This window comes from Phaseolus vulgaris, chromosome 2 (genome assembly GCF_051622355.1).
Source record: "Phaseolus vulgaris cultivar YP4 chromosome 2, ASM5162235v1, whole genome shotgun sequence".
In the NCBI taxonomy this organism is placed as follows: domain Eukaryota; kingdom Viridiplantae; phylum Streptophyta; class Magnoliopsida; order Fabales; family Fabaceae; genus Phaseolus; species Phaseolus vulgaris.
Genome location: NC_143499.1, coordinates 46976615 through 47004224, shown reverse-complemented (window position 1 = coordinate 47004224; position 27610 = coordinate 46976615). Strand labels below are relative to the sequence as shown.

At 32.8% G+C, this 27610-nt stretch overlaps 3 protein-coding genes across 6 annotated transcripts; 1 reads left to right on the top strand and 2 right to left on the bottom strand.

Moving 5' to 3' along the window:
- The first annotated feature begins 5811 nt into the window (after positions 1-5811).
- On the top strand, positions 5812-6616 carry LOC137809540 (stellacyanin). Its single transcript, XM_068610648.2, has 2 exons — positions 5812-6046; positions 6132-6616. Exons 1-2 carry the CDS (start codon positions 5863-5865, stop codon positions 6353-6355), a joined length of 408 nt encoding a protein of 135 aa, XP_068466749.2. The 5' UTR covers positions 5812-5862; the 3' UTR covers positions 6356-6616.
- Positions 6617-9838: 3222 nt separating this feature from the next.
- On the bottom strand, positions 9839-11217 carry LOC137812701 (ethylene-responsive transcription factor CRF2). The gene has a single exon (XM_068614871.2). The coding sequence runs from the start codon at positions 10968-10970 to the stop codon at positions 10041-10043; it is 930 nt and encodes a 309-aa protein (XP_068470972.2). The 5' UTR covers positions 10971-11217; the 3' UTR covers positions 9839-10040.
- Positions 11218-20579: 9362 nt separating this feature from the next.
- On the bottom strand, positions 20580-24973 carry LOC137812700 (Leucine-rich repeat protein kinase family protein). Of its 4 annotated transcripts, none has more exons than XM_068614865.2 (4): positions 24660-24973; positions 24444-24550; positions 22698-24025; positions 20580-21655 (listed from the first exon to the last, which is right to left on the bottom strand). In XM_068614865.2, exons 3-4 carry the CDS (start codon positions 23929-23931, stop codon positions 20976-20978), a joined length of 1914 nt encoding a protein of 637 aa, XP_068470966.2. In that variant the 5' UTR covers positions 23932-24025; positions 24444-24550; positions 24660-24973; the 3' UTR covers positions 20580-20975. The 4 variants fall into 4 exon arrangements, with proteins under 4 accessions (XP_068470966.2, XP_068470967.2, XP_068470968.2 ...); XM_068614866.2 differs by having other exon boundaries at positions 24444-24555; positions 24660-24970; XM_068614867.2 differs by having other exon boundaries at positions 24629-24968.
- Between the last annotated feature and the right edge of the window lie 2637 nt (positions 24974-27610).

The following is a 27610-nucleotide window of genomic DNA, read 5'->3' as shown; positions in this document are numbered from 1 at the left end:
GCGGCAATTGGTATTTTTAACAAACCACGGATATGTGAATAATGCTCCTGTGTGCTCCGGCGGTTTCTTACCACTCTTAGTTTCTGAAAATAATGTTCTTTCTATTTCTGTTTTCAAAGGTTTTTAATAAAATAAAAACAATTTGTTTTTGTTTTTGTTTTTTTATAGGTACAAAATTTTGAAATAAAACGTGGAAAGAAAGTAGAATCTGTAATTAAGAAGAAAGTATTGCTTTACAATTTTAATTAAAAATTTAATTACACAGTACATTTTTCCTTCCTAGATAATAATAAATGCTGAAATTACTTTTAGCCTCTCTTATATCAAAATAATCTAACTACGGTTATTCTCATCATGATTGGTGACTACTTTTAAATATTTATTATTTAATATGTGATCTTTGAAGATTGAAACAGTCATTTTAAGTAAAACTTGAATGATGAAAGATTAAAAATTAGGTGTATATGATATAAAAAGTTGAAGAGATTGGAATAACTTTAGTAGTTATTCAATGTTATTAAGAAATATATTTTAAAATGAATTAAAATATGACATATTTTAAGAGGAAAAAAAAAGTATATATCCCTTTAAATAAGTTATAAGAAAATGATAAAAAATGGTAAGAAGAAAAGATGTTTTTTATTCTCTTATGTGTATATTAGATCATAGAAAAATATATAGGGAGTTTCTCTCCCACATTACAATCTAATTAAGTAGGATACTAATTATGAGATTCTATAATTATTAAATTAATTGCATATAATTGGGTACAATATCTCGTCAAATATTGCATATAATTTTATAATTATTATTTTCTTAATACTCCCCTCAAGTTGGTAGGTGAAGATCAACAACCCAACTTGTGTCGTAGCGTCAAAAATCGTTCTTTGCCCAATGCCTTCGTAAAAATATGTGCGAGCTGATACTGTGTCGGTACATATGAAAGACTAATTATCCCAACTTGTAATTTTTCTCGCACAATGTGGCAGTCTATCTCAATGTGTTTTGTGCGTTCATGAAATACTGGGTTTGCTGCTATATGTAATGCCGCTTGATTGTCACAGAAAAGTTGAGCTGGCAAGTTACATGGCACATTTAAATCTTGCAACACATATCGCAACCAAACTATCTCCAAACAAGTATTGACCATTTGTCTGTTTTTTTGACTTCCATGAGATAATAGAGGAACCAAGAAAAATGCAATATCCAGACATTGATATCCGAGTTGTCTGACAACCTCCCCAGTATGAGTCGCAATAAGCTGTCAATGTCAGATTGTTTTCGGATAGCAATAGCAATCCTTGTCCTGGTGATCCTTTGATGTACTTTAGGACTCGAATTGCGGCAGGTTTCCGTGGATCCTGTATATATTGACTTAGGGTCCGAACTGAAAATGCTATGTCAGGCCGAGTAACCGTGAGGTATATCAGTCGTCCCACGAGTCGCCTGTATTTGACGAGCACCTGTGAGTCCCGTATCCTGCAAAATATCAAGCGCATATTTTCTTTGGGACATGTAAATACTAGCTTTGGAACGGGAAAATTCAATCCCTAGAAAATATTTTAGGTCTCCAAAGATCTTTAATGCGAAATTGTTGTAATAAACAATCTTTAACATGCTGAATTTCTGTCAAATCATTTCCTGTCAGAAGAATATCATCCACATAAATCAAAAGGGCAGTAAATGATGAGTTATTCTGTCTTGTGAATAGAGAGTAATCTGTCTCTTTGACTGTTGAAATCCTACAGATTTAATCACATGAGAAAATGTTGAAAACCATGTTCGAGATGCTTGTTTGAGACCATAAAGGGATTTGTTGAGTCGACATACAATGTTCTCCCCTGTCGATGATGTCCGGGTGGCAAGTCCATGTAAATAATTTCATGCAATGTGCCATGTAAGAAGGCATTTTGCGCATCTAGTTGGTGAGTAAACCAATTTCTGGTTGCTGCAATGGTGAGGAGACACCTCAAAGTTGTTAATTTTGCTGTTGGTGAAAAAGTTTCAGAATAGTCGACACCTTCAATCTGAGTGTACCCCTTTGCGACAAGGCGCGCCTTATATCTGTCGACGCTACCATCTGAGTTGTACTTTATTTTATAGAGCCATTTGCATCCGATGGGTTTCTGTCCAGCGGGTAACGATGTCAAGGTCCACGTTTGATTTAGCTGCAAGGTGGAAAGCTCTTCGTCCATTGCTTTTTGCCAATTTGGATCAAGGATAGCTTGAGCATAAGTGTGAGATTCTTCGATGGCTGTGATGTTAGCAAGATATGCACTATGTGTAGAAGAAAATCGTGAATTAGAAAGAAAATGATGCATAGGATACCTGGTTCCATTCGGTTGGTCTTGGGCAGTGGTCGAATGATTGGCTTGGGATCCCGTTACGTAGTCTTGAAGCCAGGAAGGTTGGGTTGATGTGCGACTGGATCGTCGAACAGGAAGATCGGTTGGAGAAGGTTTGGTAATGGGTGCTAAACTTCTTGGCATGGGAGAAGAAGGTTGGTCTACTGGAGGTTTAGGTGTATTATGACGAGTAGGAGAAGAAGGTTGGTTTGATGGAGGTTCAGGTGCATTGTGACGAGTAGGAGAAGAGAGTTGGTTTGATGGAGGTTCAGGTGTATTGTGACGAGTAGGAGAAAAAGGTTGGTTTGATGGAGGTTCAGGTGCATTGTGATGAGTAAGAGAAGAAGGTTGATCGAGTGAATGTTGGACAGGAGTGGTAAGTCAATGTCAATAGTGGGCAAAATACCTTGTAATGGAGGTGAGGATCGTGTCTGTGACTGTTGGCAGAATGGGAAAACACTTTCATGGAAGATGACATCCCGACTTGTAAAAAAGTGCCTGCATCTATATCAAATCATTTGTATGCTTTTTGACTGTGAGGATAACCAATGAAGATGGCACGCGGATCAAATTTTTGCTTAGGTGAAACAACAGTTGCGTAACAGAGGCAACCAAAAGTTTTTAGGTGAGAAAGTGAAGGTGGTTGATTATATAGTAGGTCAAAAGGTGATTTATTTTTTAGTAAAGGTGATGGCAAGCGATTAATGATATATGTGGCGGTTAAAACGCATTCTCCCCAAAATTCTAATGGTAAATTGGACTGAAATAGGAGGGCTCGTGCTGTGTTTAAAACATGTCTATGTTTGCGTTCTACTTTGTTGAGGAGTGTCAAGTGCGTTGACATTCAATACCTTTTTTGAGAAATAAATCATACATTGAAATAAATTCCAATCCGTTGTCAACGCGGATGGTTTTAATAGATGCCTGAAATTGATTTTGTGCAAATGTAATGAATGACTCTAAGAGATGTTGGGTTTCATATTTGTGATTCATAAGAAATAGCCAAGTACATCTAGTATAGTCATCGACTATAGTGAGAAAAAAAATGTTTTCCAAAATGAGTTGGGGTTTTATGAGGACCCCAAATGGTCACAATGCAATAGATTAAATGGAGAATGAGATTTTATTGTGCTTAAAGAAAAGGGTAGCCTTGTCTGTTTAGCTTTGGGACAAATACTACAATGATTATGAATGGGGATGAGATTTTTACTGATAGGGATAGGTAGTAGGAAGATACAAGTTGTAGAAGGATGTCTAAGGCGCTTGTGCCATAAATCAGGATCGGTCGATATTTGATATGCGTGGGCTTGGTTTGGAAGAGGGGACATGTAGTATAAGCCCGCGTGTTGTTTACCCGAGCCAATCATCCTCCCCGTAGCCAAGTCCTGTAAAACGCAACCATGTGGAGTAAAAACGACACAACAATTTAGTGAACTGGTTATCTTACTAATGGACATGAGATTTAAATTAAAAGAAGGAACACAAAGAACATCTTTGAGAGTGATTTTGTCATTGAATTTAATTGTGTCTGTAGATGAGATGGGCGCAGTTGAGCCTGTGGGCAGATTAACATTTGAAATAAATGATGATGAAGTGTGTGTGAAAAAGTGTGAATCAGATGCAATGTGATGGGTTGCTCCGCTATCCAAAATCCATGGTTTCGTAAAAGCAGAATTAGAATAGGAGTTATGGGCAAGCATACTTGCAGAGCTAACAAACGTGTCACGTTGAGTGAGTAAATAGCTCTTGTCAATTGCTGAATTTGTTCGAGCATTGTACGAGGTTTCTATCGGACTCGTTACTGGTGCCTTCTTTTGTCATACATGATTTTTTGTTTAGAGAATAAAAATGGAGAGGCTGTCAGGGCACCAAGATCGGTGCTCTGATACATATAAGAAAATGATAAAAATTGGTAAGAAGAAGAGATGTTTATTATTCTCTTATGTGTATATTACATCACTCATGTATAGTAAATATATAGGGAGTTTCTCACTCCCAAATTACAAGGATACTAATCATGACATTCTATAATTATTAAATTAATTGCATATAATTGGGTACAATATCATCAAATATTGCATACAATAATTGCATATAATTTTATAATTATTATTTCCTTAATATAAGTTATACACAACAGAGTGTATAATACAATCGAATATTTGAATAGTTTTTAGAGTGCTAAATTATAATTGAAAAAAATAATAATATTTTGTTAAGATACAATAAATTTAAAATTGTATTGTACCGATGAGTCAGTTATGTCACTTGGTTTTGGTGACGGACTGAATGGTTGAATAGACATTTAAAGCAACTATATTAAATAGCACCCGTTGATAGCACCCGTTGAAGAGACTCTATGAGGAGTATATCCCACCAAATTTGAGTAACATTCTAAGAAATCAGAGAACCTCCATAGAAATAAGTTAACAGTGAAATTTAATAGATTCAATCCATCATCATAACGTGCATGATTAAACACTATAAATAAATTTTTTACAAAGTGTTAGGTACACTTTGAATCAGTTCTTAATATACACTTTGAATACTTAAGACTTACTTGATGGTTGGAATACCTTTTACAAGTCAACTCTAACTAAATGCCAACAAATCAATAAAATAGTCTTAGAATATTAAAGAACAAAGAAATAATCAAACAGCCGACACCTCAACAATTATACAACCAATTTCATGTACTATTAAGTCCATTTTATCTATAAAAGTACATATATTTAGTACGAAATAGACTTTAAACCTAACTCAACCTCATAAAACCGGTTCATGGGGTGAAGTTTGCACCCATTTATATACAATGAAAGGCTCTAGTTGATGTGAGATTCCAACAATATTAACCAAATTACAATTGTAAATTGTTGTATTTTAATATGCACTTTGTGAAACTTTTAAGTATAAAAATGATAGAATTCATCAATCCAAAAAATGTTAAAATAAGTTACGATACTCTTTTGTAAAATAACCTTTAAATTTCATATAAAAAAAAATCAACTTTAACTCTACTTCATATTATAATTTGATATCTCTAATCCATTTATAATAAAACGTAGATTCGTTATCTGACGGCCAAAAACATTAAAATAAATTATTACACTAAATATTTACATAAACGAAATATAAAACGTGAGTGTGGTTCACCCGGTTAAACTATTGCAAATAATTATAAATTTATATAAGCATTGCAATTTCGCTCACTTTATTTAAATGATTGAATTTATTTTCTGAACTAAAATTAGTAAAAAATGGAAGTGATTTATAAATAACAAAAAGTGTGGTGAAAATATCTGATAATATAATATAGGGGTTGTTGTGTGTTTGGGTAACACTGAAAACACTCCCATCCCTTTAATTGGAGGGTAGCACCCTTGTTTGTAGAGTAGAAAAAACGAGTCGTTCTTTTTTTTCAATAACTTTGACTTGGTCAAGAAAAAAGAGCTCCATAATAAGTTGAGGAGGTGGAGAATTTGATAAAATATCATCATCACAGAAATTGGAGAAGAAAATGAGCGTGAAAATGCAGCTTGGTTTGTTGATGTTTGGGACCATTGGGTCGATGCTATTGGTATCTGTGAGCTGCAAAAATGTTTATGTTGTTGGAGACAAATTGGGTTGGAACATCCCCAGCCAAACAGGCTTCTTCGATGATTGGGCCAAGAACAAAACCTTCGTCGTTGGTGATGAACTTCGTAAGTAAAGTATTTATCTGTGAAAGTTAGTTATAACAGAAAAAAGTTAGTTATAACTGAAAATTGAAAATATTATGAAATGCAGTTTTCCAGTACCATCCAGGTTTGAACACGGTGGTTATGGTAGATAAGGAAGATTATGAGAATTGCGCAACCATGAGAATTATCCGCTCCTTCATCAACGGCAATTCCCCTGTTGTTCTGGATAAGCCTGGTGACAATTATTTCTTCTCTTCTATTGGCAAGCATTGCGAAAATGGTGTAAAGCTTCATATCGTTGTTGCTGATCAACCCAAATCCTCTAATTAACTTCATTCATCGCTTTCACAATAATTTACTTCAAACTTAGTTAATTCATTCATATTACTGTTACCATTTCTTTACGTATATCTCCTTCAATGCTACTTTTTTCACCTTCTGCATATTATTCATGTAAAGGATTTGTTACTTTAGATTGTTTTAAGCTTTAACCCTGCTTATGTACTGGGACATTAGTAAAAGCTCCCATTCTACACTACACAGCTCTTCAAAATCTGAATATGCTTCAATTAAGAACTTTTTACCTGGCTCCATTTAACTCACAACTTAAACAACTTTTATTTGTATATTCTATTTTTATAATTTGATGAACAAATGTTGCGCTGATGATAAATAATATGCGTGTAATTTTAATATTTATGTATGGTTATGTCGTTGAATGGTAATACTGTATTCTTTTGAATTATAAAGTAAAACATGGGTTTAAGATAGATGTAATATCACCTGATGTTTTCAACTTTTATTTTTATTAAATCTGATTGACACACTAAACGGTGGAGTTTTATTACTAACAACTAAACAAGAATAAATTATCTCTTGAGTACAAAGTCTTCGAAAGATTTTCAAAATTGATTTTCGAAATTGATTTTCATGATCAACACCTAAATAATAATCGATTATTCTTTTAATACAAAATCTTCAAAAAAAAATTTGAACATTTTATTTTTCGTTCTCTACACATAGCAAAATCAATTTTTCATTTTTTTAAAATTATTTCTCTTCCTCAAACACATAAACAACTTGAAGAACAAAACAACTAAAACCTCACGACTACAACTCCCACAATACCTCATGGGCACAACTCTCACAAGACCTTAATATCACACAAAACTAAATATACCAAATGAAAAAGATATTTGAGTAAATTATTTATATTAAGCGTACAAGATTCAAACACAATATAAAATTTAAAAATCTACAAATTTACATTAATCTTTTTTATTAAAATTGTCCATTTACTTTTAAATTTATGTACGAATGCTCTATTTTTTTCAATTTTTTTTAGATGAATCTCCAAAAAAATTTAAAATAATTATGGAATTTACTCATCATATACTCACATAATCTATTATCTCCTTAAAGTTCGTTAGATTACTTTTCCAAAATATTCCATCAAATAAAATGTTGGTTTAAAAATGTAACAACATATATTAAATCAAAGTCAAAAGGATTGCATGTTTAAAAATGAAAGCAATTTTGCTTTGAATTTCCTTGGTCATACTTCCGTTTTGTTGTAGTTATGATGAAACAGAAAAGTATTTTTTTGTTTAAATTGAATTAGTATGAAAAAGTGTTAGGTGGAAGATATTTTGGCATTTTCCGAAAGGCAAATAAATGAAGTTTTGTGGTTTGGGTGTGTTAAAGGAAGTATGGTTGGAGAGAGTATAGCATTAATGGTAGGTGTATGATACGATGATGGTGATAAATGCAAACATGCAGAACGCCAAGGCACATACCTAATTGCTACGGCTATAAATGTACACACTACTGTGACCCAAAACCCTACTGGGCTTCCCTAATATCCCACTCTCTGCCAGATTGTGGGCCAGTGGGCCAGGCCCTTTTCAAATCTCCAATGCAACTCTTCATCTACCCGACACTCACTTTTCTGTGCCCTATAAACCAACTCCTTCACGCAATACACGCATGCATTGCAATTCCACATCCTTCAATTTCATCTTTATTTCTCATTACCCCACTCTTACCATACACACACTCACTCACATAACCAAAAACCATTTTCTATATCTCACTTCTTGAAACAGCATTCAAAACTAGCAAGCTTTATGATCATGGGTAATATTATGAGCAAATATAAATGTTTTCTTCGACCATTTATTTTTTTAAAAAAAGTAAAAGCTAAAAACAGAGGAAAGGGAAAGGCTAATAGGACCGACATGTCTCGATTGGAGTGAAACAGAGCTGGGTTTTATGCTGTAAAAGTATAATTTTGTGTAGAAAGAAAACAATTTGAAAAGTGAAGATTATCTACAATTTTGTCCACGACCAGGCTTAGCTTATATCCCTTTCTGCTTTTCATGCGGTTAATAGCACTGCCATCAAAAAAAAGTATTCAGCATCTTCCCACTTGCTCCTCTCTGTTTCTGTCAGAATTTAAAAAAAAACACACAACTGCACCTGATCGGTTTCCTCACTCAGACCCCAAACCGCATTTCCATGTCCCCGAAACTCTTTCAAAAACTCTTAAATATTTCTTTAATTTCACACTAGGATTAAATTTTAGTTCACAACATTTCAAATTTATAAAGTGTATAAAATTATCAAGATAGAAGAAATGATTTTCTACCTTTTCATCTTCCCATTTCACATGTAATCTTGAAGATACCATCTGATTTTATTTTATTTTCTTTTGCTTTTCTTGGGAAGCTGGGTAACGAGCCTTCTTAATTTGGCAAAACCGGAAAATAAAACGGAAAAGAAGTTGAACAGTGTTGTTGATTTGGCTTTTAGTTAGAGAGTGGCAAAAGAACCGGTCTTTTTCTTTTGATTGCTTTTAGCATGGGAAGAACAAAAAAAAATAAAGAGTTCACTTTCAGAATTTGAGAAACTACAATGTAGAAAAAAAATGTAATATATGAAATAGTATGTTTTAATCCTCTTCTGCTATGTGAATGGCCCATATCTGCACAAAATAACCAAAAATACTTTATGCCTTGATTTCTGAAGTTATGAATGAAAATATCCGCAGCAAATTTTTCTGGTAAGAAAGTGGTTTGCAGGGTTTGAATATCCGGTGAAGTGTGTAGGTGATGGCATTAATTTCACTCAGGCAAACACTAAAAAAACAGTAAAAAAATTTCTGAGCACATGTACTATAGTTTACGATGCACAGTTTATGTTAGGTGTCGGCGTTACTTGCCATATTCATTCGTATAAGGAGGGAATTTTAATTGGTAAGATGTCATAAAAGAGAATTTTAATTAAAATGTCAAGGATAAAAATAATAAAATATATGTTACTGACTCAAAAAATAACTCAAATAAAATTTGAAGACATTGAGTTTAGTTTTCTTATTGATGAATTTCTCCTATTTTCTTTCGTTACTTTCTCTGATAAACATGGTTGCTTTAACAAAATTTAAAGATTAGGGGTAAATTTGATGGGCTTGCACTCTACATTTTATTTATTTATTGCTTTTATCATAATATTAAAAAATCTATAATCTATTACATGCTATAAAGTGTTAATCCTTTGTAAATAAATAATGTTATAAAAATGAAGGTAAAGACAAAATTGGACGGTGTAGACCCGCAAATGGATGCATGAGCAATGGCGGTTTGTTTTTACCTGCAAACTCGTGTACCAAGATAAATCACACCGTTTGCTGGTAAAAATAAATAAATAAAACAAAAAAGGTAAGTTATAAGACAGAATTTTTTTATATAATTTATATATATATATATATAAAAGAAAAAGAACAGAGGTAGGTCGTGGGACGCGCGGTTTTACATGTAGTGTTAATAAACATATGGTGGAATAGAAAATTTAGAAAATAAGAAAATAGAAAATGTCTCTCCTTACAAAAATACTATCACCCATGAAAAGGAAAATAAGAAAAAACATATAAAAACAAAACTGATAGCAACCGGCTGATACAAAAGTTGCCCATTTTGGTTGTTGGCAATAGAATTAGAAGAGGAGAATGGGGTCTGAATCAAAGAGCGACAAGAGGATCCCAAACAAACAAATCCCCAATGTCTTGGAAATTATCGCACTCTCTTTGCCAACTCGTAGACCCAAAACCAAAACCCAAATCTAAATTCTCTTTTTCACTAACAAAACATCCACTTAAATCAAATTCATCGTCCAAGAATATACCACTGCTCTGTGCAACGTTGTTAACGCACTCGTCAAACATACCCAAAGTGCTCTCAAAACCGAATGCCACATCATCAGGAATACCAAACACTGTCTCATCTTTCGACTTACTATCCTCCGAAAAGCATGAGTGTTCGCACTCGCTAGCGGGACCAACCACGTCGTTTGCTGTTACCGATTCAACTTCCTCCGACGCCCAACAGCACCGAAGAACCGAAGTGGGGGAGCGCAACTCCTCCTCGCCGGAGCAGTAACCGCTTTTTATGCCCTCCTCCGCCGGAGGCGTTATGAAATTAGTGAGCGCGTCGGCGCCACGCAGCTGAATGGCCGCGTTGTCGTACACAATGGCGGCTTCCTCGGCAGTGTCGTAGGTGCCCAGCCACAGCCGAACGCGGCGAGACGGGTCCCTAATCTCCGCCGCCCACTTCCCCCACGGCCGCTGCCTCACTCCGCGGAACTTCCTCGCCTCCGTCCGCCGCCGGAGCGCCTGAGCGTTGGCAGACTTCACCTTTCTTTTCCTGGAAACAACTTTAACGCCGGCGGCACCGTGGATGGTAATCTCGTTGACGAAGCTTTTGACTCGGCGGCGTGTGGAGGACACGGAAGGCTGGTCCTCGTCGTCGCTGGAGGAGTCCGTGGCGTCGGCGTCGGTGACGCGTATTCGCACGAGTTTGGGATGGTGATGGCTCTTCAAAAGGGCGTCTTCTTCGACGAGGAGTTTGGTGCGGTTGAGGTGTTCTGTTTGCTTGATGGTAGATGAAGCCATAACAGCATTGAAGGGTCACGGTAGAGAGGGGCTATTGAAGTGAAAGGAAAAAGAGAAAGAAAGAAAGAGAGAGAGGAAGAAGAAGAGAGAGAATGTGAGTGAGATTCCTTGGAGAATGGAGAGAGTGGACACGAGCGGGAAGGGGTGGGAGAATATAAATAAAGAAGGGGAAAGGAAAGAGATAACACGTCAGAGAGAAGCTTAAAAGGGAGAGAAATCAGAAACGTAGCGTCAATATGGGTTAAATAGTGTTTCTAAAGTTATTAAAGAACGAGAAGGTTCAACGAAAGTTACGTTTAAAAGGAGAGAATAACAGCGTGCATCACTGCTCGCACCAGCGTGGAACAAAAGAGATGTAAGAAGAAATGTTGTAGCTTAGAACCCAGCACCCACCACATGCACCCTCTGGGACGAAGAAAAAGTGTACATTTTTCCGCTAAAGATGTTTAATTTTAACACTGTATATGTATGACAGGAAAAGGAAAAGTGAAAAATATAACTGCTGCAAACACAATAAGATTAATTGTGCTCTCTAGCAAACCATTGCTTATGTTAATGGGAAAGGGTAAAAGAGGTGAAATGGAAGAAAATCTAAGAAAAGTACTGGTTTTTTGTTACCAGAAACCTAAAATTTACAGTAGGTTCCAACAGACCTATCGGTTACACTTGTACAGGGTTTAAATGGCATTTATTTTAATTGTATGAATCAATGCAATTTATGTTAATGTTTTTTGGCTTTAACCTTTGGTGAGGTGATGGTAGATATACATAGGAAATGTGGCAGAAATAAGGCAAATAATAAAAGAACACGTGGGAAGACAGAAGGCACACCGATCACGTGAGGTGAGACACTTTGGCTCAGGTCAGCCATTCTTTGACTGAAAAGAAGTCTCCTTCACCTCTGTAACGGTTAATTCAATTTGATTTTAAGGGCTTTTGTGTGTTTAGGTTCTGTTTGGTGATGTAAGTGAAGTTGGGTGGTGGATTAGCAGAAGCAATTCATAGCTATTTTTGACGTGAAATTAAAGAGGTAGGTGGATGACAGACATGGAAAAAATGGGGAATTAGTTGCTTACTACTGTGTGCATGCCTTGAGCCACAAAACAAAGAGAACCTTCTTTCAAATTAACCGCACCCATATGCACACAAACACACTACACTGTCATATTCATAAAAGTCAAATGGGCCCTGTCACCATTTCACCACCTTTCTTTTCACTCTTATTGCTATTATTAAATTATTACATCACATAACCATTTTTCTATCTTCTTTAAATTTTTCATAAAGGAAGGTATTTTCCTGCTTTATTACATACCTACAATTCTATTTTAAAATTAGTTAAAGCAGTTTAAAAAGAACACGGAATAAATACCTAATTTTCTGTGAGAATTTATTTATAAACTGAGATACAATACAACTTCTTATATTCCTGTTACAGTACATATAATATAATGATTTATGTTAATTTAAAAATATTAATGAAGATGATATTTTATAATTTTGATACTTTATTTCTCAATAAAGTGAAGAAGTTAGGTGAAGTATGTGTGTGTATATATAGTATTGAACCGTTAGGTATTAAGGTACACTTTACGGGAGAAAGCAACCACGAACAGTTTGACTGCAGTCAACACATGAAGAAGAAAAAAGAGGATGCAAATGATGTGGGAATGATTGAAAATTACACAACAGAATGCTATGAACAAAGATTACAAAACAACAAGTTAATAATAAATTACAGGTCCTCTTAATTAATCACTAATACACTATTACCAACCAGTTTCATTACTAGTCTCTGTCAAAGCAGTTTTCAATTTGTGATTCTCATTTCCCAATGTAACTCAAATGCATAAATAATATATAACCAAACTGCATTATTCAACAAGTAATAACCAAGTCAAAAACAATTTCATAATATCTATGCATTAGTAGTGTAATTTTTTTTTCACATGTCCCAAAGTCCATTAATCAATGGTGCTGTGCATAGTAAATATGAATTAATATTAACAAGTGGCGCTGAATGCCGAGTGAGTATAAACAAAATGTTCTATCCAATATTTTTGAATTTCTCGAAATATGTGAAAGATAATGTATATTGGGACTGGAAGGTTAAAAAAAAGTATGAGTATGCTATATTTATATAATTTTGTTTTTTTTAAAAATGGTGAGTTACTTATATTTATATGTAAATAAAAAAAACTGTTTTATAATCTCCATTATAATTTTTTTTCAAATTAATTTAATATTTGAACATTGGTTACACTTTATTATAGTGTCAAGCAAATATTTTTATCAAATATTGATTATTAAATTAATATACAAACTAAGATTATATAACTAAATAAAATATTAGGAAATAGAATGAAAATATTAACATAAAAAAATAAGCAGAAAATAACAATAGTCAGACACAGGACATGATTAATATCAGGACAAAAGTGCTTAGTTTGTTTTTAAAGTTTGATTTAAGGATTAGCCTGTTAATTAAGAGACTATCAACTAATATCTGAATAGTAAGAGGATTGAAGTTCTATAAAGATGGAATCAGACTTCTTACATATGTGATAATAAAGGTGCATTAATACACACTTGCCTTTTCTTTGTTAATATTATTTTTTACAGACAAGAAAAAGTCATTTGGAAACATTTATCTGTACAAAAAAAAAGAATTCTTGTATATTTAAAAAGTGTAATTTACTTTAGTTTTTTTACAACTTTTTTAAAATATTGATAAAAAATTCTTTATAGTTATTTATTAAATACAAACTCTTCTAAGTATCACTTTTCGTACTTCTAAGTGTGGTTGTCGGAAGAATTGAGGAATTGCTTCGAAGGTGAAATTTCGTGGAAGTTGGGGATGGCAAAGATATAAGGTTTTGGGAAGACAAGTAGTTGGACAATGAGATCTTAAGAGTAAAATTTTCGAGGCTATTTTCCATTGTCAATGAAAGATCTGCTAGCCTTTCACAAGTAGGTTTTTGGAATAATGACACATGGTGTTGGAAAGTAGCATGGAGACGTAATCTTTTGAGTGGGAAATCGGTGAGAAAAATCAACTCACATCGTTGTTAGATAACAAAACCTTATTAAAAGGGTTCAGGATCAGTGGATATGGAAGGCGGCTGAAAAACTATGTTATACGGTTAACTCGACTTATAATTGTTTAAGAACAAGGGACGAAGGAGCTAATAGTACATTGTATGAGGCTCTTTGGAGCATCAAGGCGTTACCTTCAGCATTAACAACTGCCTGGAGAGTTTTGAATGACAGGCTTCTGACGCGTGCTAATTTGGAGAGAAGAGGGTTAATCCTGGAAACCAATAGGTGTGCTATGTGTGGGGAAGATGAGGAAAGTGGAAGTCATGTATTCTTCGAATGTAGAGTAGTCTGGAGAGTATGGTGCCTTTATAGTGAATGGGTGGGGGAACAAACAGTGATTCATAGGGAAGGCAAATCCCATTTCCTATAGTTTAATATGAATTGAGCTACAGAAGAGATAAACAGATCTTTAAGGTGTGTTTGGATTGCAGTGGTCGGAGAAATTTGGAAACAAAGAAACCAAATCATTTTTAAGGATGGTCGAGCAGACAGCTCTGAAATCTTCACTTTAGCTCAACTAAAGGCGTGGACGTGGCTTATCAGTAAAGAGAATCTAGTTGAATTTACATACGCCCACTGGTGCATAAATCCTATGGAATGTCTGAAATCTATCCGGAAGAGATGACGAAGAAGGAGAAGTTTGTTTTAATAGGAAAAAGTCTCGTAAATTACAGTTGTAAACTATTTTTAATTTTGTTGTCGTGATGTTTCTGAGATTAGTGTTACTAATGCTCTTAGAGAGCTAGTTGTTAGTTGTTTGTAGGTCCAACTGAAGTCACGGAAAAGGCGATTCAAAGCTTGGTTATGGTTGAAAGATTTGATGAATGTTTTTCATGTTGGGTTCCCTGATTGAATTCTTTATCATGTTATATGTTTGAAATTAAAAGGATATTATTAGGGTGGGGTTAGGTGCTAAATGGGATCCTTTGTTTTTTCGTTATCTTCATATGTATCTGGATTACTTGTTCTGTGCATTAGCTATTGGTCAGAATTGTATATCTATGTCTATTGGTTGAAAAAGTATTATGGTAAGATGCAGGGACAATGATTCTCTTTGTGGTGGAGTCATATATACGTTACAAGAAGGGCGCTGAGGAAGGGACAAGGAAGATGATGGTATATAAGTGATTTATTAAGCAGAAAAGGGTTCTGAGTTATTTATTGCAGCAGCAAGTAGGACAAAGGTTTGTTGAGTGGTCTGCTAGGCAAAAATCTGACCTGTAATCCCATGTCCAAATGTTGGTCAACATTTTGCAGTTTTGGTAGATGCATGTTTTGTGTGGTTTGTTGACCAACTCTTGGAGCTTAAACGATGAGGATGTGTAGAGATTTTTGTAACTTTTGGAAGTAGACAGGCAGCAGAGGTCGTGCCTCACTTTATAAAATGTAGTGCACAAGGTTGTAGGTTTGGTATTGCTGCAATGGGTAGGGAGCTAGCTAGACTTCAAGTTTTTAGATTGTTAAAATTCTAGTGGCTAGATAGCCATCAAGTTTTTGGTTTGCTGGTTTTTATAAAACCAGTTCTGTTTGGGTAGGGACTGTTTAAATAGTTTAAGATTCTTGAGTTAAGTGATGTGTCACTTAATCTTACTTTGTTTTGTTGATTGCTTAAACTAGGAGTATCTTATGTATAAGGGTTGGGACACTGTTTCATTTTATTCTATTGATTATAAATAAAATAAAATAATAAATGATCATGTACAATGTCCTATATAATTGTTAAACCTTCTATATTTCTTTTTATGTAATTTAGTGATATAACATAAAAAAAAATTATTATCAAAGATATGAATAGAAGATTTTTAAGAAATAAATTAATATAATTTTTAATTGTTTTACTCTAGGTATATGTTTAGTCTTTATTTATTTTTTAATTATAATTAATAAATCTTTATTTTACATTATTTTTTTTTAATTAAACTTATTTAAAATAAATATATTATTTTTATATATATTCTCCGACTCACAGAAATAATTTTTTTTATTTATATTTGTTCGATTTTGTTCATCTATATTCTTTTTCTACAATATTTATCTACCATTGATTTGGTATGGAGGTTTATACATTTTCAATAAGAACACATTAGGATCCAAAAATTCCCCGTACATATTTATATTTGTGTAGCAGAAAAATATACTAGAGCATAATAGTATGAGCTCTCCTTTAATTTGAATTCTACCATAAGCTGCACAATTTGTCACCTGGGTACACCAACCTTTCAAGCACATCAATTTGTAACATAGGTCTCCTAATTACAACTACCTCTTGAAATTAATTAAAAATAAAAAACATTTTATAATATATATAGTTAAATATAAATCTCATCTTATTGAATCAAATTTAAAATTCATTTAATAAAAAATACACATATTTTCCTTCTATAATAAAATTCAAATGTTACTTTCCGAGTTATTCTATACTTAATTACTTAATTCAACATATAGCATGTTGATTGTTGATTTAAAGTCTTCCAAAAAGAGCTGAACCAATGCTGTTTTCTTTTCCTTCATCATTTTAAGCTTTAATTTAGTGTGTCTATCATTTTAAGAACAATGTATAATGTAAAGTTAATCTGATGGTAAAAAGCTCATTTTGGGACTGGTTAATTTTTAGCTTGAATTGCACATTTACTATGAAGTAGTATATGCATATTTCCAATAATGGATAATCTCATTTATTAGAGTCTGCATCAAACATTCAATAAGCAACCATAGGTTGTAGAATCATTTTAAGCCTCAGAGTGTAGCTGACAGTTACAAATGGCCTTAAAATATTACTATCATTTCCTCTTTTATCTACTCCAAAAATCTCACATTCAAAGAGATGGCATCAACATCTCTTATGGGGTAATTTATAAAAGTTGTTGGAATCTTTTAAATACCTTTCCAATGACTGTTCAGTAAGTTAGGAAACAAAATTGAAAATGGACCCTTGATGTTAGATATACTTTTGACCAGAGTAATAAATGGAAAATCCAAAATGTGATCTAGCTGACTGGATCTGCTTATCCAAACTTAGCTGCACCTGTAATTAATACCATTTTTACCTTCCACCCTTTCTATTCTTCTCATCACACTTCCACAATACAAACTTTCTAAACTTTTTATGCAACCTTCCAAAATTGTGTATTCAATTTCAGTGCATGTTTGATTGAACATTCACATACTTGTTTTAGAATCATTTCTAAGTTGCAAAGTTAATGATGATTTCAAAGTTTAAAGTCACAAATTTTAGTTAGATAAAAAGTGTGCTTTGTTTGAAAGAATTAGGCAACTGATTCATGGTAACTTTTAAGGTGATTGGAATTAGAAGTAAATTTTGTTTTTAACCTAACTTTATTCAAAAAATGAAAGTTCCAAAACCAATGTAAACAATTTTAGTTAGTGTCATAGATTTGTTGAAATATGTGCGAAACTTTACTACTAGAGGAATGGACTTTGTGAGTAGTTATAGTTGAATGAACATGTATGGCCACCCATCATGAAATTGGCCATTTACTGCAATTCAAATTCTGTATTCTGTGTTTTTCTTTTCTTATATTTTCTTATATGTGAGTAGTTATTGTTCATTGTCACTGTGAGGCACTGCTTGAAGGGAAGGGGGTAAAATAGAGACATAACTATTTTTTCTCTTTTTTGAGCTACATTTTTTTCTCTTGGAGGTGTCAAACTGTAAGAAAGTCAAGTAACACAGCTTTGGTAGTGTTTTTTCTTTTACTGTTTTTATTTTTAATTTCTAAAATTGTTTCTTTTTTCTTATTTTGATTCCTTTTTAAATACTGTTTTAATTGATTGTTCTTTTTATTTTCTTACATATTTGTGTATAAAAATTTTAACACAAAAATATTGAAAATTAAATATCAGTTTCATAAATAAAACTAAAATGCCCTAAAACATTTATTTTCACCAAAATTTAAATATTTTTCCTTTTGAAAAAAGGGACCACCAACATAACATAATATGACCCACATTGATGGGTTTTATAAGGCTTTTGCTATTTATACTCTCCCTAATTGCTAAATTCCACTATCTTTTCCTTGTTTTGTATTTTTAAAGTACTTCATTAACCTAAATTTTTTTTCCTTCTTCAATAATCTTGATTTTCATCATCTTTCTCCGTTAATTATTACTATCCAATTAATAATCTATCTATCCCATAACTTCTCTAAAGATATTTTGTTAAATGACAACAATAACTAACTATACAATCATTTTTGACACAAAATATAGAATTTAATAAAACTATATTGTAAGAACATCTAAATTTAATGAAATTGTAATGGAATAAAATTTAAGGCAACTTTACATATATTTAATAGAAAATTAAGAGAAAGGATTGGAAGGATAATGAAAATAGAGTCTAAAGACAATATTGAATTATGGACTAATGGATTTTTTTTACCTCATAGGTATAGAAAAAAGAGTAAATTCTTTGAGATTTAGGGTTTAGAAATTATATAATGTATTCTAAACTCTAAACCCTAATACACTTTTAAATTATATAATTTAAAAATTCAGAAATTTAAAAAATATATTTTGTATTATACAAGAATTCGTAATATGAAGATTTCCAAATATATATTGGATTACATCATCTATAATACATCTCTAAAACTCAAAAATATATTATGGATTACATAATTTAAATAAAATTTTGGATAAGAGATTTTAGAGGTGCAGGAAGATATCATGGAAGTAAAAAAGTGATTTCCTTGACTAAATCAGAACAACCGAAGTCCAAAGTTATGAGAATTCAACTTTCTTTGAAATGTTTTCCATCATCAAGATGTTGAGCCCAAAACTCATCATTAAACATGTGAAGTTTGTATGACATGACAAAGGTACGACTGTTTCTTCCTGCACCTCCATATCTTCTTCTGCCACCTCTATACATAACATGAAAATATATTTTTGTTCTTCTTGTGTCACTCCTATAGGGTAGTTTCTGGATTATGTAATTCGGAAACTCATTTGAAAAAAGACTTTCGGATTACATAATCCGGAAGTTAAATAAGACTTCCGGATTATGTAATCCAGAGAATAATCATGCATCTGAAAAATGGCTTCCAGATTATTTAATCTGGTAGCTAATTACAAATTTGAAAAATGACTTTCAAATTACATAATCCGAAATATTATAAAGGGGCATTTTTGAAAATTTGAAAACTTATGAAGATGAGAGAAGAAGGTATGGAGGTGCAGGAAGAAACAGTCCAAGGTACCCATGATAAATCTTTCTTACAGTTTTGTAATTTTTTCTATCTCAACTGATAAAAAGCCCAATAATGACAAAGGCAGGTAAAAATCTGCATTATGCAAGAATAAGACACATACTGTAAGAAGCCAAACTGTGATCCAGATCAACAACGTTTGATTCATTAATGTAAAATTTGTAATATTTAATTTAGGATCTATCATATATTTTTTAACATTTAAAACACTTAAATATGGAAAAATTTCAAAATTTAAAATTCCGACAAATCTTGTTATGCACCGTCAACGTCATAGTTTTTTTTTTTTTTTCTGATATTAGGTTTTGTTAGTTCTTTTCTCATATAACTAGTATATATGAACATGCAATTCATCCTTTTCCAATGTAATTATATTCTCCGTGTAACAAAAGTTTTAATTCTTTGTCTTTGATTTTTTTTTTATTTTGCATTCTTGTAATAAAATAATTTACCTTCATGTGTTTTTATGAGCATTTTGTCTTTTAATTTTATTTTTTTATAAGGGTATTTTGATTCTGTGAACTCTTTTTTACCCTGACCAAATGACTTAGAGTACTATAGACCGAGTTATTTTTACAGATATAAACATAAAATTTTAGAAAAATATTTTTATATTGTGTAATTTAATTTATTTTTATTTCAAATTATAAAACACATAATAATTTTTTGGATTAAATAATTTAAAATAAATTTCTGAATTATACAATCCTCACTATTTGGAATTTTATCGTACCTAAAAAGTGTGCAACAAGAAAATATGGGTTCCTAAAAAATTGTAAGACATTTTACAACAAACATCTGTTTTGACTTCATATTATTCTATACAATCTTAGGAAACTAGGGCCTGGTCACTGCTTCATATTTTCTTTAGCAAACTTTTGTGAGCTGAATAATACTATTTTTTCCATATATAACTTTTAATTAATTCAAAAAGAATTTAAGTAATGATATTAGATTTACTACTACTTAAGAAAGATTTTTTTCTAAAATTATTATGAAGCCTTATCAACTCAACCCTTTTTATCAAATTAATGTCTTCCTGTGTTATATGGATTTACAAATTTAATTTATATATAGACATTTTTCTATAATAATCACACATAAAAGAGAAGGATTTAAAAAAAATAAAATTTAAAGCCATTACATTAACATTAATCATCTACTTCTACTCCGATTGTCACCATTAAGTATCTTATTAATTTATAATATTCATTAAGTATTAATCATAAAAACATTATAACATGGTTAAAGATATTCTGGCAAAAGAAAAATAACACAGTAGAGAGAATTCAGAGAATGTTATAAAAAGGATGAAGTAAATTTCTCAAAAAAATTCCTATATAGAAGAAGAGAGGTAATAGTTGTTAGAGACCTCTTGCAAGGGAAAAACAACAGCTTACAGGTGCAGTTTCTTAGTAAAGACTGTCTCATTTCACACACACAAACGGAATGCTTCACATTATGACCACTTCGTTGCTATACCAGGTCATGGTACTTCCTTCTACCAGGGTCAAATCAAATACTAGCCACCACTAGTTAATATTTTAACCAACTCGGGCAACTTACATATCAGAAAAAAATAATAATGATGATAATAACCACGCTCTTGTTTAGAACTTGGAGATAAAAATGGACAAGATACACCTCAAATCAAACAAAGGGTGACACCTTTCTTTCATTCACTTCCTCTTGGGAAGTAGGAGGGAGTGGAAGGAGAGTTACCACTGTCATGTTGAGACAATTTAAGTTGTTCAGCTTGATTCCCAGATGATGAATAAGGCTCTCCATCAATCTGTCTCACATTTTCTATCATCTTCACAACTTCAGACATCTTAGGCCTTTGATCAGGCATCCTCACCACACATGACATGGCTATCTGTAACATTTCCACCATCTCTTCTTCTATGTTTGGATATCTCATCAGCTCAAGGTCAAACACTTCAGCCGTCCACTCCTCACGCACAACTGAATGAACCCACCTCACAAGGTGGATAATCTCATCACCACCAGTCGTGTGGATAGGGGATTTCCCAGTCAGAAGCTCCAGCAACACCACCCCAAAACTGTAAACATCTGAGGGCTGTGCTGCTTTTCTGGTGTCTGTCACTTCGGGTGCCCGGTAACCGGCTGCTCGTGATATTGGCAAGGCAAGTGAGCTTGATATGGTTGCCAGGCCAAGGTCAGACACTGATCCATACTGTTTGGTGTTGAGAAAGATGTTTGAGGATTTGATGTTGCCGTGTACAAGCTTGCCACCGTTCTGAACATGGATACGAGCAATGCCTCTTGCAGCACCTAAGGCTATTTTCAGCCTTGTATCCCAATCTAAAGGCACCCTCTCCTCTCCTCTCTTGGCTGAAAATTTCAGAAAGAATAATGGATTTACATGTAAGGACAGTGTATAGATGTAGTTAGTTGTGTAATGTGTAGAATGCAATAAACTAGCATTTTCAAGACAAGTAATTTATTTGCTTAGTTTGAATCTTGACTTCTTTTGGAAAAAGAGCATGTTCAATATTTGAGTGTTTGAATAACTTTACCTACCATTTGTAAATAATATGAAGTTCAAAATATTAATATTTATATTAATAACAATAAGGATTTGATTGGTATGATACAAGTTAAAATGAGAGAAATCTAACAGAATAAAATATGATAGTGTATCAGCACGATATGGAAGTTTATGCTCAAAGTTTAATGTACAGAAAGAGAATTTAGTAAAGTAAAATGATGTGTAGTGTATTAAAAGTAGACGAAAAAAGAAGTAAAGTTGTATTCACTAACGATTTCAAATGAGTTAACTTTACAAAATATACTTTAATTTAAAACAGTGAAAAATCCTTACTTTCTCACTTTACAATCTTTATTTCAAATTAGTCATATGTATAAGAGGAAGGTAAATGAAGCTCTGTCAAAATAAGTATAATAAGGTCTTGGACTTTATACATACAGACATGCTTGTCAATGACAATAACTAAGCCATAGAAATGATGTGTACATGAAGCTATTTGATAATTTGAATAATCAAAAGACTCGTTTCTACCAAAAACTTTAATTTAAACCATGGAAATACTTTACTTTCTCACTTGACAGTCTTCATTTTAAATGAGTCAAATTCATTGGAGGAAGGGCAATGAAGCTTTGCGAAATTAAATGTAAGAAGACTTCATATCTAAACATTTAGACATGCTTGCCATTGACTACAACTAAGCCAGAAATGTGAACATGCATAGAAACAATAGTCAACACATCCAGTTTTATGACGAATTTTGTTCATCTAAATTTGTGAATTTGACTATACATATCTTTACTTATATTTGATTTAAGTGCATTATTGCAATTAGAACATAAGCCAACTGCAAGACAAATTGGCATGAGCTAAAACAGTAGTACGTACCATGCAAAATGGAAGCTATGCTCCCCTGACTGTGATAATCATATACCATGAGTTTCTCATCTTTGGAATAATAATATGCCTTGAGCTCAACAACATTCTCATGCTTAAGGCTTCCTACAATCTCCATGTGCTGCTCAAAATCCTTCTTTCCAACAGCTACCTCCTTTAACCTCTTCACAACAACCGTGGTTGCATCTTCTAGTATTGCCTTGTAGGCAGTTCCAAAAGTTCCTTTTCCCAGAACCTCAGCAGAAGCCCTCAACAAATCTTCCAAATCAAAGGCATAATTACATCCTTGAAAGAAAACTAGCTTATTATTTGCATCCTGGTTTCTTGAGATTGCTTTCTCAGGAGACATTTCTCCCTTGTGCAACTTCCCACTGAAGGTTTCCTCATCCTCATCACCTCTTCTTGAGCAGCACACAAAAGTCAAAGAAATAAAAGCCACGAGGCCTAAAACACCAGCAGCAACAACCACTCCCAACAGCGCCGCTTCACTGAGCCTTCTACGCCTCCTAGACTTCAAAGACGGCTCAAAAGCGGGTTGAGGTGCCGGAGAAACTGTGGAAAAAGTTCCAAAGGAAATATTATTCCCAGAGAATGCAGAATGAGGAAACCTCAGCAGAGATTTGGGAACAGTTCCCTGCAAATTGTTGTTGGACAGATTCAGCACTTGCAATCTTGACAAATTGAGGTCAGGAATTTCCCCAGAGAGAGAGTTGTTTGCAAGGTTCAAACCGGAAAGCAGAGGCAAGATGTTAAGGGAGACAGGAATGCTGCCATTGAAATGGTTATTGGACAAATTGACGACAGTGAGGTTCTTCCAGGCCGAGAAATCAGGCAAAGGCCCAGACAAGTTGTTGAACTGAAGGTAGAGGAAAGACAAGTTCTTTAGATTGGAAAAATCAGAAGGGAAATGCCCAGATATCACATTGGATCTGAGGCTCAAAGTTTGCAGTGCTGAGAGGCGGCTAATAGTGTCAGGTGGAATAGTGCCATGAAATCCAACCCCTGGCAACCTAATTGCAATTACTCTGGACTTGTCTTCATTGCAAGTCACACCAGTCCAAGAAGCACACATGGGGGAACTCTCATTCCAATTCAGAGGCCTGGAAGGAGGGAACTTGTTCACAAAGTCAAGCAACGCCTCCTTATCTTCAACAGGCTCACCACTTCCTTGCCACAGAACCAAACACAAAAGGGAAATGGAAGAGAAAATGGGTAGAAAGTCCATTTCAAATTTCCCTTTCACTCCTAACAGCAGTAGGAACGAGGAGTTTCTCCTGCTACCTTATTCACACAGCAACACAAGACTATCTCTCCATAGACTGAAATGAATCACCACAAGTTTGTTAGTTTAAACAAAAAAAGGCACTATTTCCCCCTTAAGACAAAGGGGAAACCCGAAAAAGAGAATGAAAATAAATAAAAAAAAGTGTGGAAACTGGAAAAGGAAATCAGATTCCTAGAAGATTGTCTAAGAAAGTAGAAGCGGACACTGAGAAACTTGTGCATAAAAGAATGAGCTTGCAGGTTGTGTTTTTAAGTTAACAAAAGGGGAACATAATTTATTTAATATGTTTAAAAAAAAGAAAAAAAAGAAAGAAAGTAATAACATGTGTTCAACTTCTAACAGATATGGTGCATCTTTTGGCTCTTTATTCCGTAGCAACTTTTCAGAGGAGATGGCGAACAGAGAAAATTCAAATTTTATTGGAAGATAAAGGAAGTTGAATTAAAACTCACTTGGCTCTAAGCCATTCTATCTTCTTTGCAGATCTGATCAAAGAATGTCCTCTTTGTCCCGCAAAAGAAACAAAACAAAACAGCCTTTTAAGTGTAACCTTCCGCACCTGCGCTATTACAAACTCAAATAAGATAATTAAATAACGTATAGAACGTGCAAAAGAGTAGAGAAAAAAAAAGCCTACGATATGTGAATTTTGAAGGAACAATGCTCACAGTGCTCTGAAGTTAGCAAGCTAAAAGTGGCACCTTCCAATGCAAAATGAAGAAGACGTTAGCAAAATGCGATTTTGTGAGGAGGGTAGGAGAATGTGCGTGGAAGAGAGAAAGGAGATTTTAAGGAGCATTCAGCAACGGCTCTATTTGGTGCGGTGAGTGTAACTGTGAGGAAGAGAAATGGAACGTCTGAAACAGTAACAGAGACACGCATGGAGCTTAATGGCGACGCCACTCACGAAGAAGTGGAGAGTGAATGCGGAGAGAGATTGGAGAAAATAAGGATTAACGTTGGAACAGAACACCGCTGTTCCTTTGTTCATGGGGGGATGGGTTTATAGGGATCACTGACGTGGGCGAATTACAGATAGACACGTGGGTCCCTTCATATTTCCTTAATTTTTTTTTGGCTTCCAAAGATAAACAAACAAACACTCTGTCTCTCATTTTGGATTTATTTTTAGACTTTAATTAATTAGAAAATTAAACTTTGGTGTTGGTATCTAATCTCTAATCAGAATGTGGAGAAAATTATGCAAAATGGCATTATGGATAGTTTTTCTTAGAAGAAGAAAAACATTTTTAATTGTACAATCTGTTTGATATTTCTAAAAATTATTAATTTTTGGATAATTTTTTTACATCAGTTTCTTTTAGATCACCCGTATTAAATACTATAATATTAGATATTCTTCTAACTGACTTAAGTTGAGTCAAAATAATCAAATTTAAATAAAATAAGTATATATTTAAAAAAACAGTTAATAATTCATTTGACTTCTTTTATTTTAATCTACAATGATTTATTGCTTAAAATATAACTAAACCTTAATATTAAGTTTACATTTTTACAAAAAACTGTGAACTATATATAACTATTATAAAACATGTTAAACATCATTTTAATTTTTAAATTTTGAAAACTCCTATTGCTATTCTGTGATTGCAAAATGCCTCGGTCAAATCATTAAAACTGAGAGTACAACTTTATCCCTTTAGTAGTTTTAATTATATATATACCTTTTTTTAAAACTGAGTAAATGTTATTTACATTGATTTTGTATAACTTTTGACATTGAAGTTTAATACAAATTGTTACATAATCAATACATTAACTTTTCTAATAATTATTTTTAAATGTTTTGTTTTTTATATATATAACTACTACATGTTTTACAAATAAGATATAAAATGGTTTCTAATTAATTAATAATATACAAATATGTACATTTACCATACATGAAAAATAAACTCAATTACTATAACTATTAACCATTAGGGTACACTATTAATCATTACCACGGCTATTAACATATCGAGTATATAATCATGCAAAAGGATGAAGAAGGTGAAGTAGGAAATATTCATTATTTGCAATGTTACTTTGAAGAACAGATTTACATGTGTGATAACTTTATAGTATAAAAATGTAGGTTATGATTTGTAAATCTAGTGTATAATCATAGAATTAGTCCATAAAAGACCTTAAACTAGATGTAGTGATGAATTTACATTTTTTTAGGGGAAGGTGGGAGCAATGAGTAGCAGGTTTAAGTGGCTGGTGAGTGGTGAAATGATCATTAGTCCTTTCACAATAACGACAAACAGTCGATGTTGTCAATGGTCCAACGCGAAAAACGACTTTTACAACTGCCCCAAAAATCCACTAATCATTTTGTACAATTGCATAAACAATTTTGTTTGTGTTTACTGCTTTTTTTTGTAATCTATTTATTAATTGGTGAAAAAACTTACGAGCATATCTTATCCATATCTATTACTTCTACTGTATTAATCTTTTTATATTATCAATCTTTAAACATTCTCGTATTCTACCATAATGTACTGTCTCGTCATCAATAACGCATCTTATGCAAATTCTTTGCAAGCTTTTATCAGAATGGCGATCTCGTTTTAAAGGAGTATTGTAATATAATTGGCTGTTAATTTCGTCAATTATAGTTAATCACGTGTTCTAAAAGATGACCCACTGGGCCATTCTTAGTCTTAATTTGCAACTCTGCAAGAGACTATTCATAACACAATGATGGATTATGGTTGAATTTATAAAAAAGAAAAACATAGTTTAAGGGGAAAATTGTAACTGCTGTGACAAATCAGATAACTAATGTGTGTGTTTTTTACATAATGTAAATGTTCTGCATGGAACACAGCAAGATTATATAAAACTTATTGTATAAGGTGAAAACTCAAATGCTCATGTGCTTGCAGAGTCAAACTCATCAAGGTTACTGAGAATGTGATTCAAATTAGTAAGGTATTAATTGAATTCAATGGTTTGATTAGCAACCTTGGTTAAATACGGGATTGAAATTATAATAATAATAATATTCAATTTTACTTATAGATTTCAGAACTTATATCATACAATATTTAAAATAAAATAAAATAAATAAATGGGTACTAACATTTAAGTTAATATAATATTTTAAGTTCAATTTTATAGAACCTAACTTTTTAAATAATACAGATTCTTTATAAAGTCAACTTTGAACTAATCTTGCTTTTGATTCTCAAGTGAACTCACTTGATCACGGATAATGGGTAAAAATAAAGCAAACAGTTGATAGTAAGATTGTTCATTTTTATAATAAATATTTTAACAGTTATATGATTTAGAATTAGTCGACAGTAATAAATTTCATACACTGAACCAAAGGCGTGAAAATTAAAATGTAATATTTTATGGAACCGTGTACATAAATATTTTTAATTTATATATTTTTAAAAATAATAAAATACTTATAATTATAAAATTTATAGTTAGAATAAATAAATAAAATATAAGTACTACATTAAGAAGAATAAATATTAAAATAAAATATTTAAAAGTAAAAATTATTCAAATTTGTGATGGAAAGTAATTGAAAAAGTCAAGTAATTATTTTGAAAAGTTTGAGATTTTAGAAAAAGAAACTTTGTCACAACTT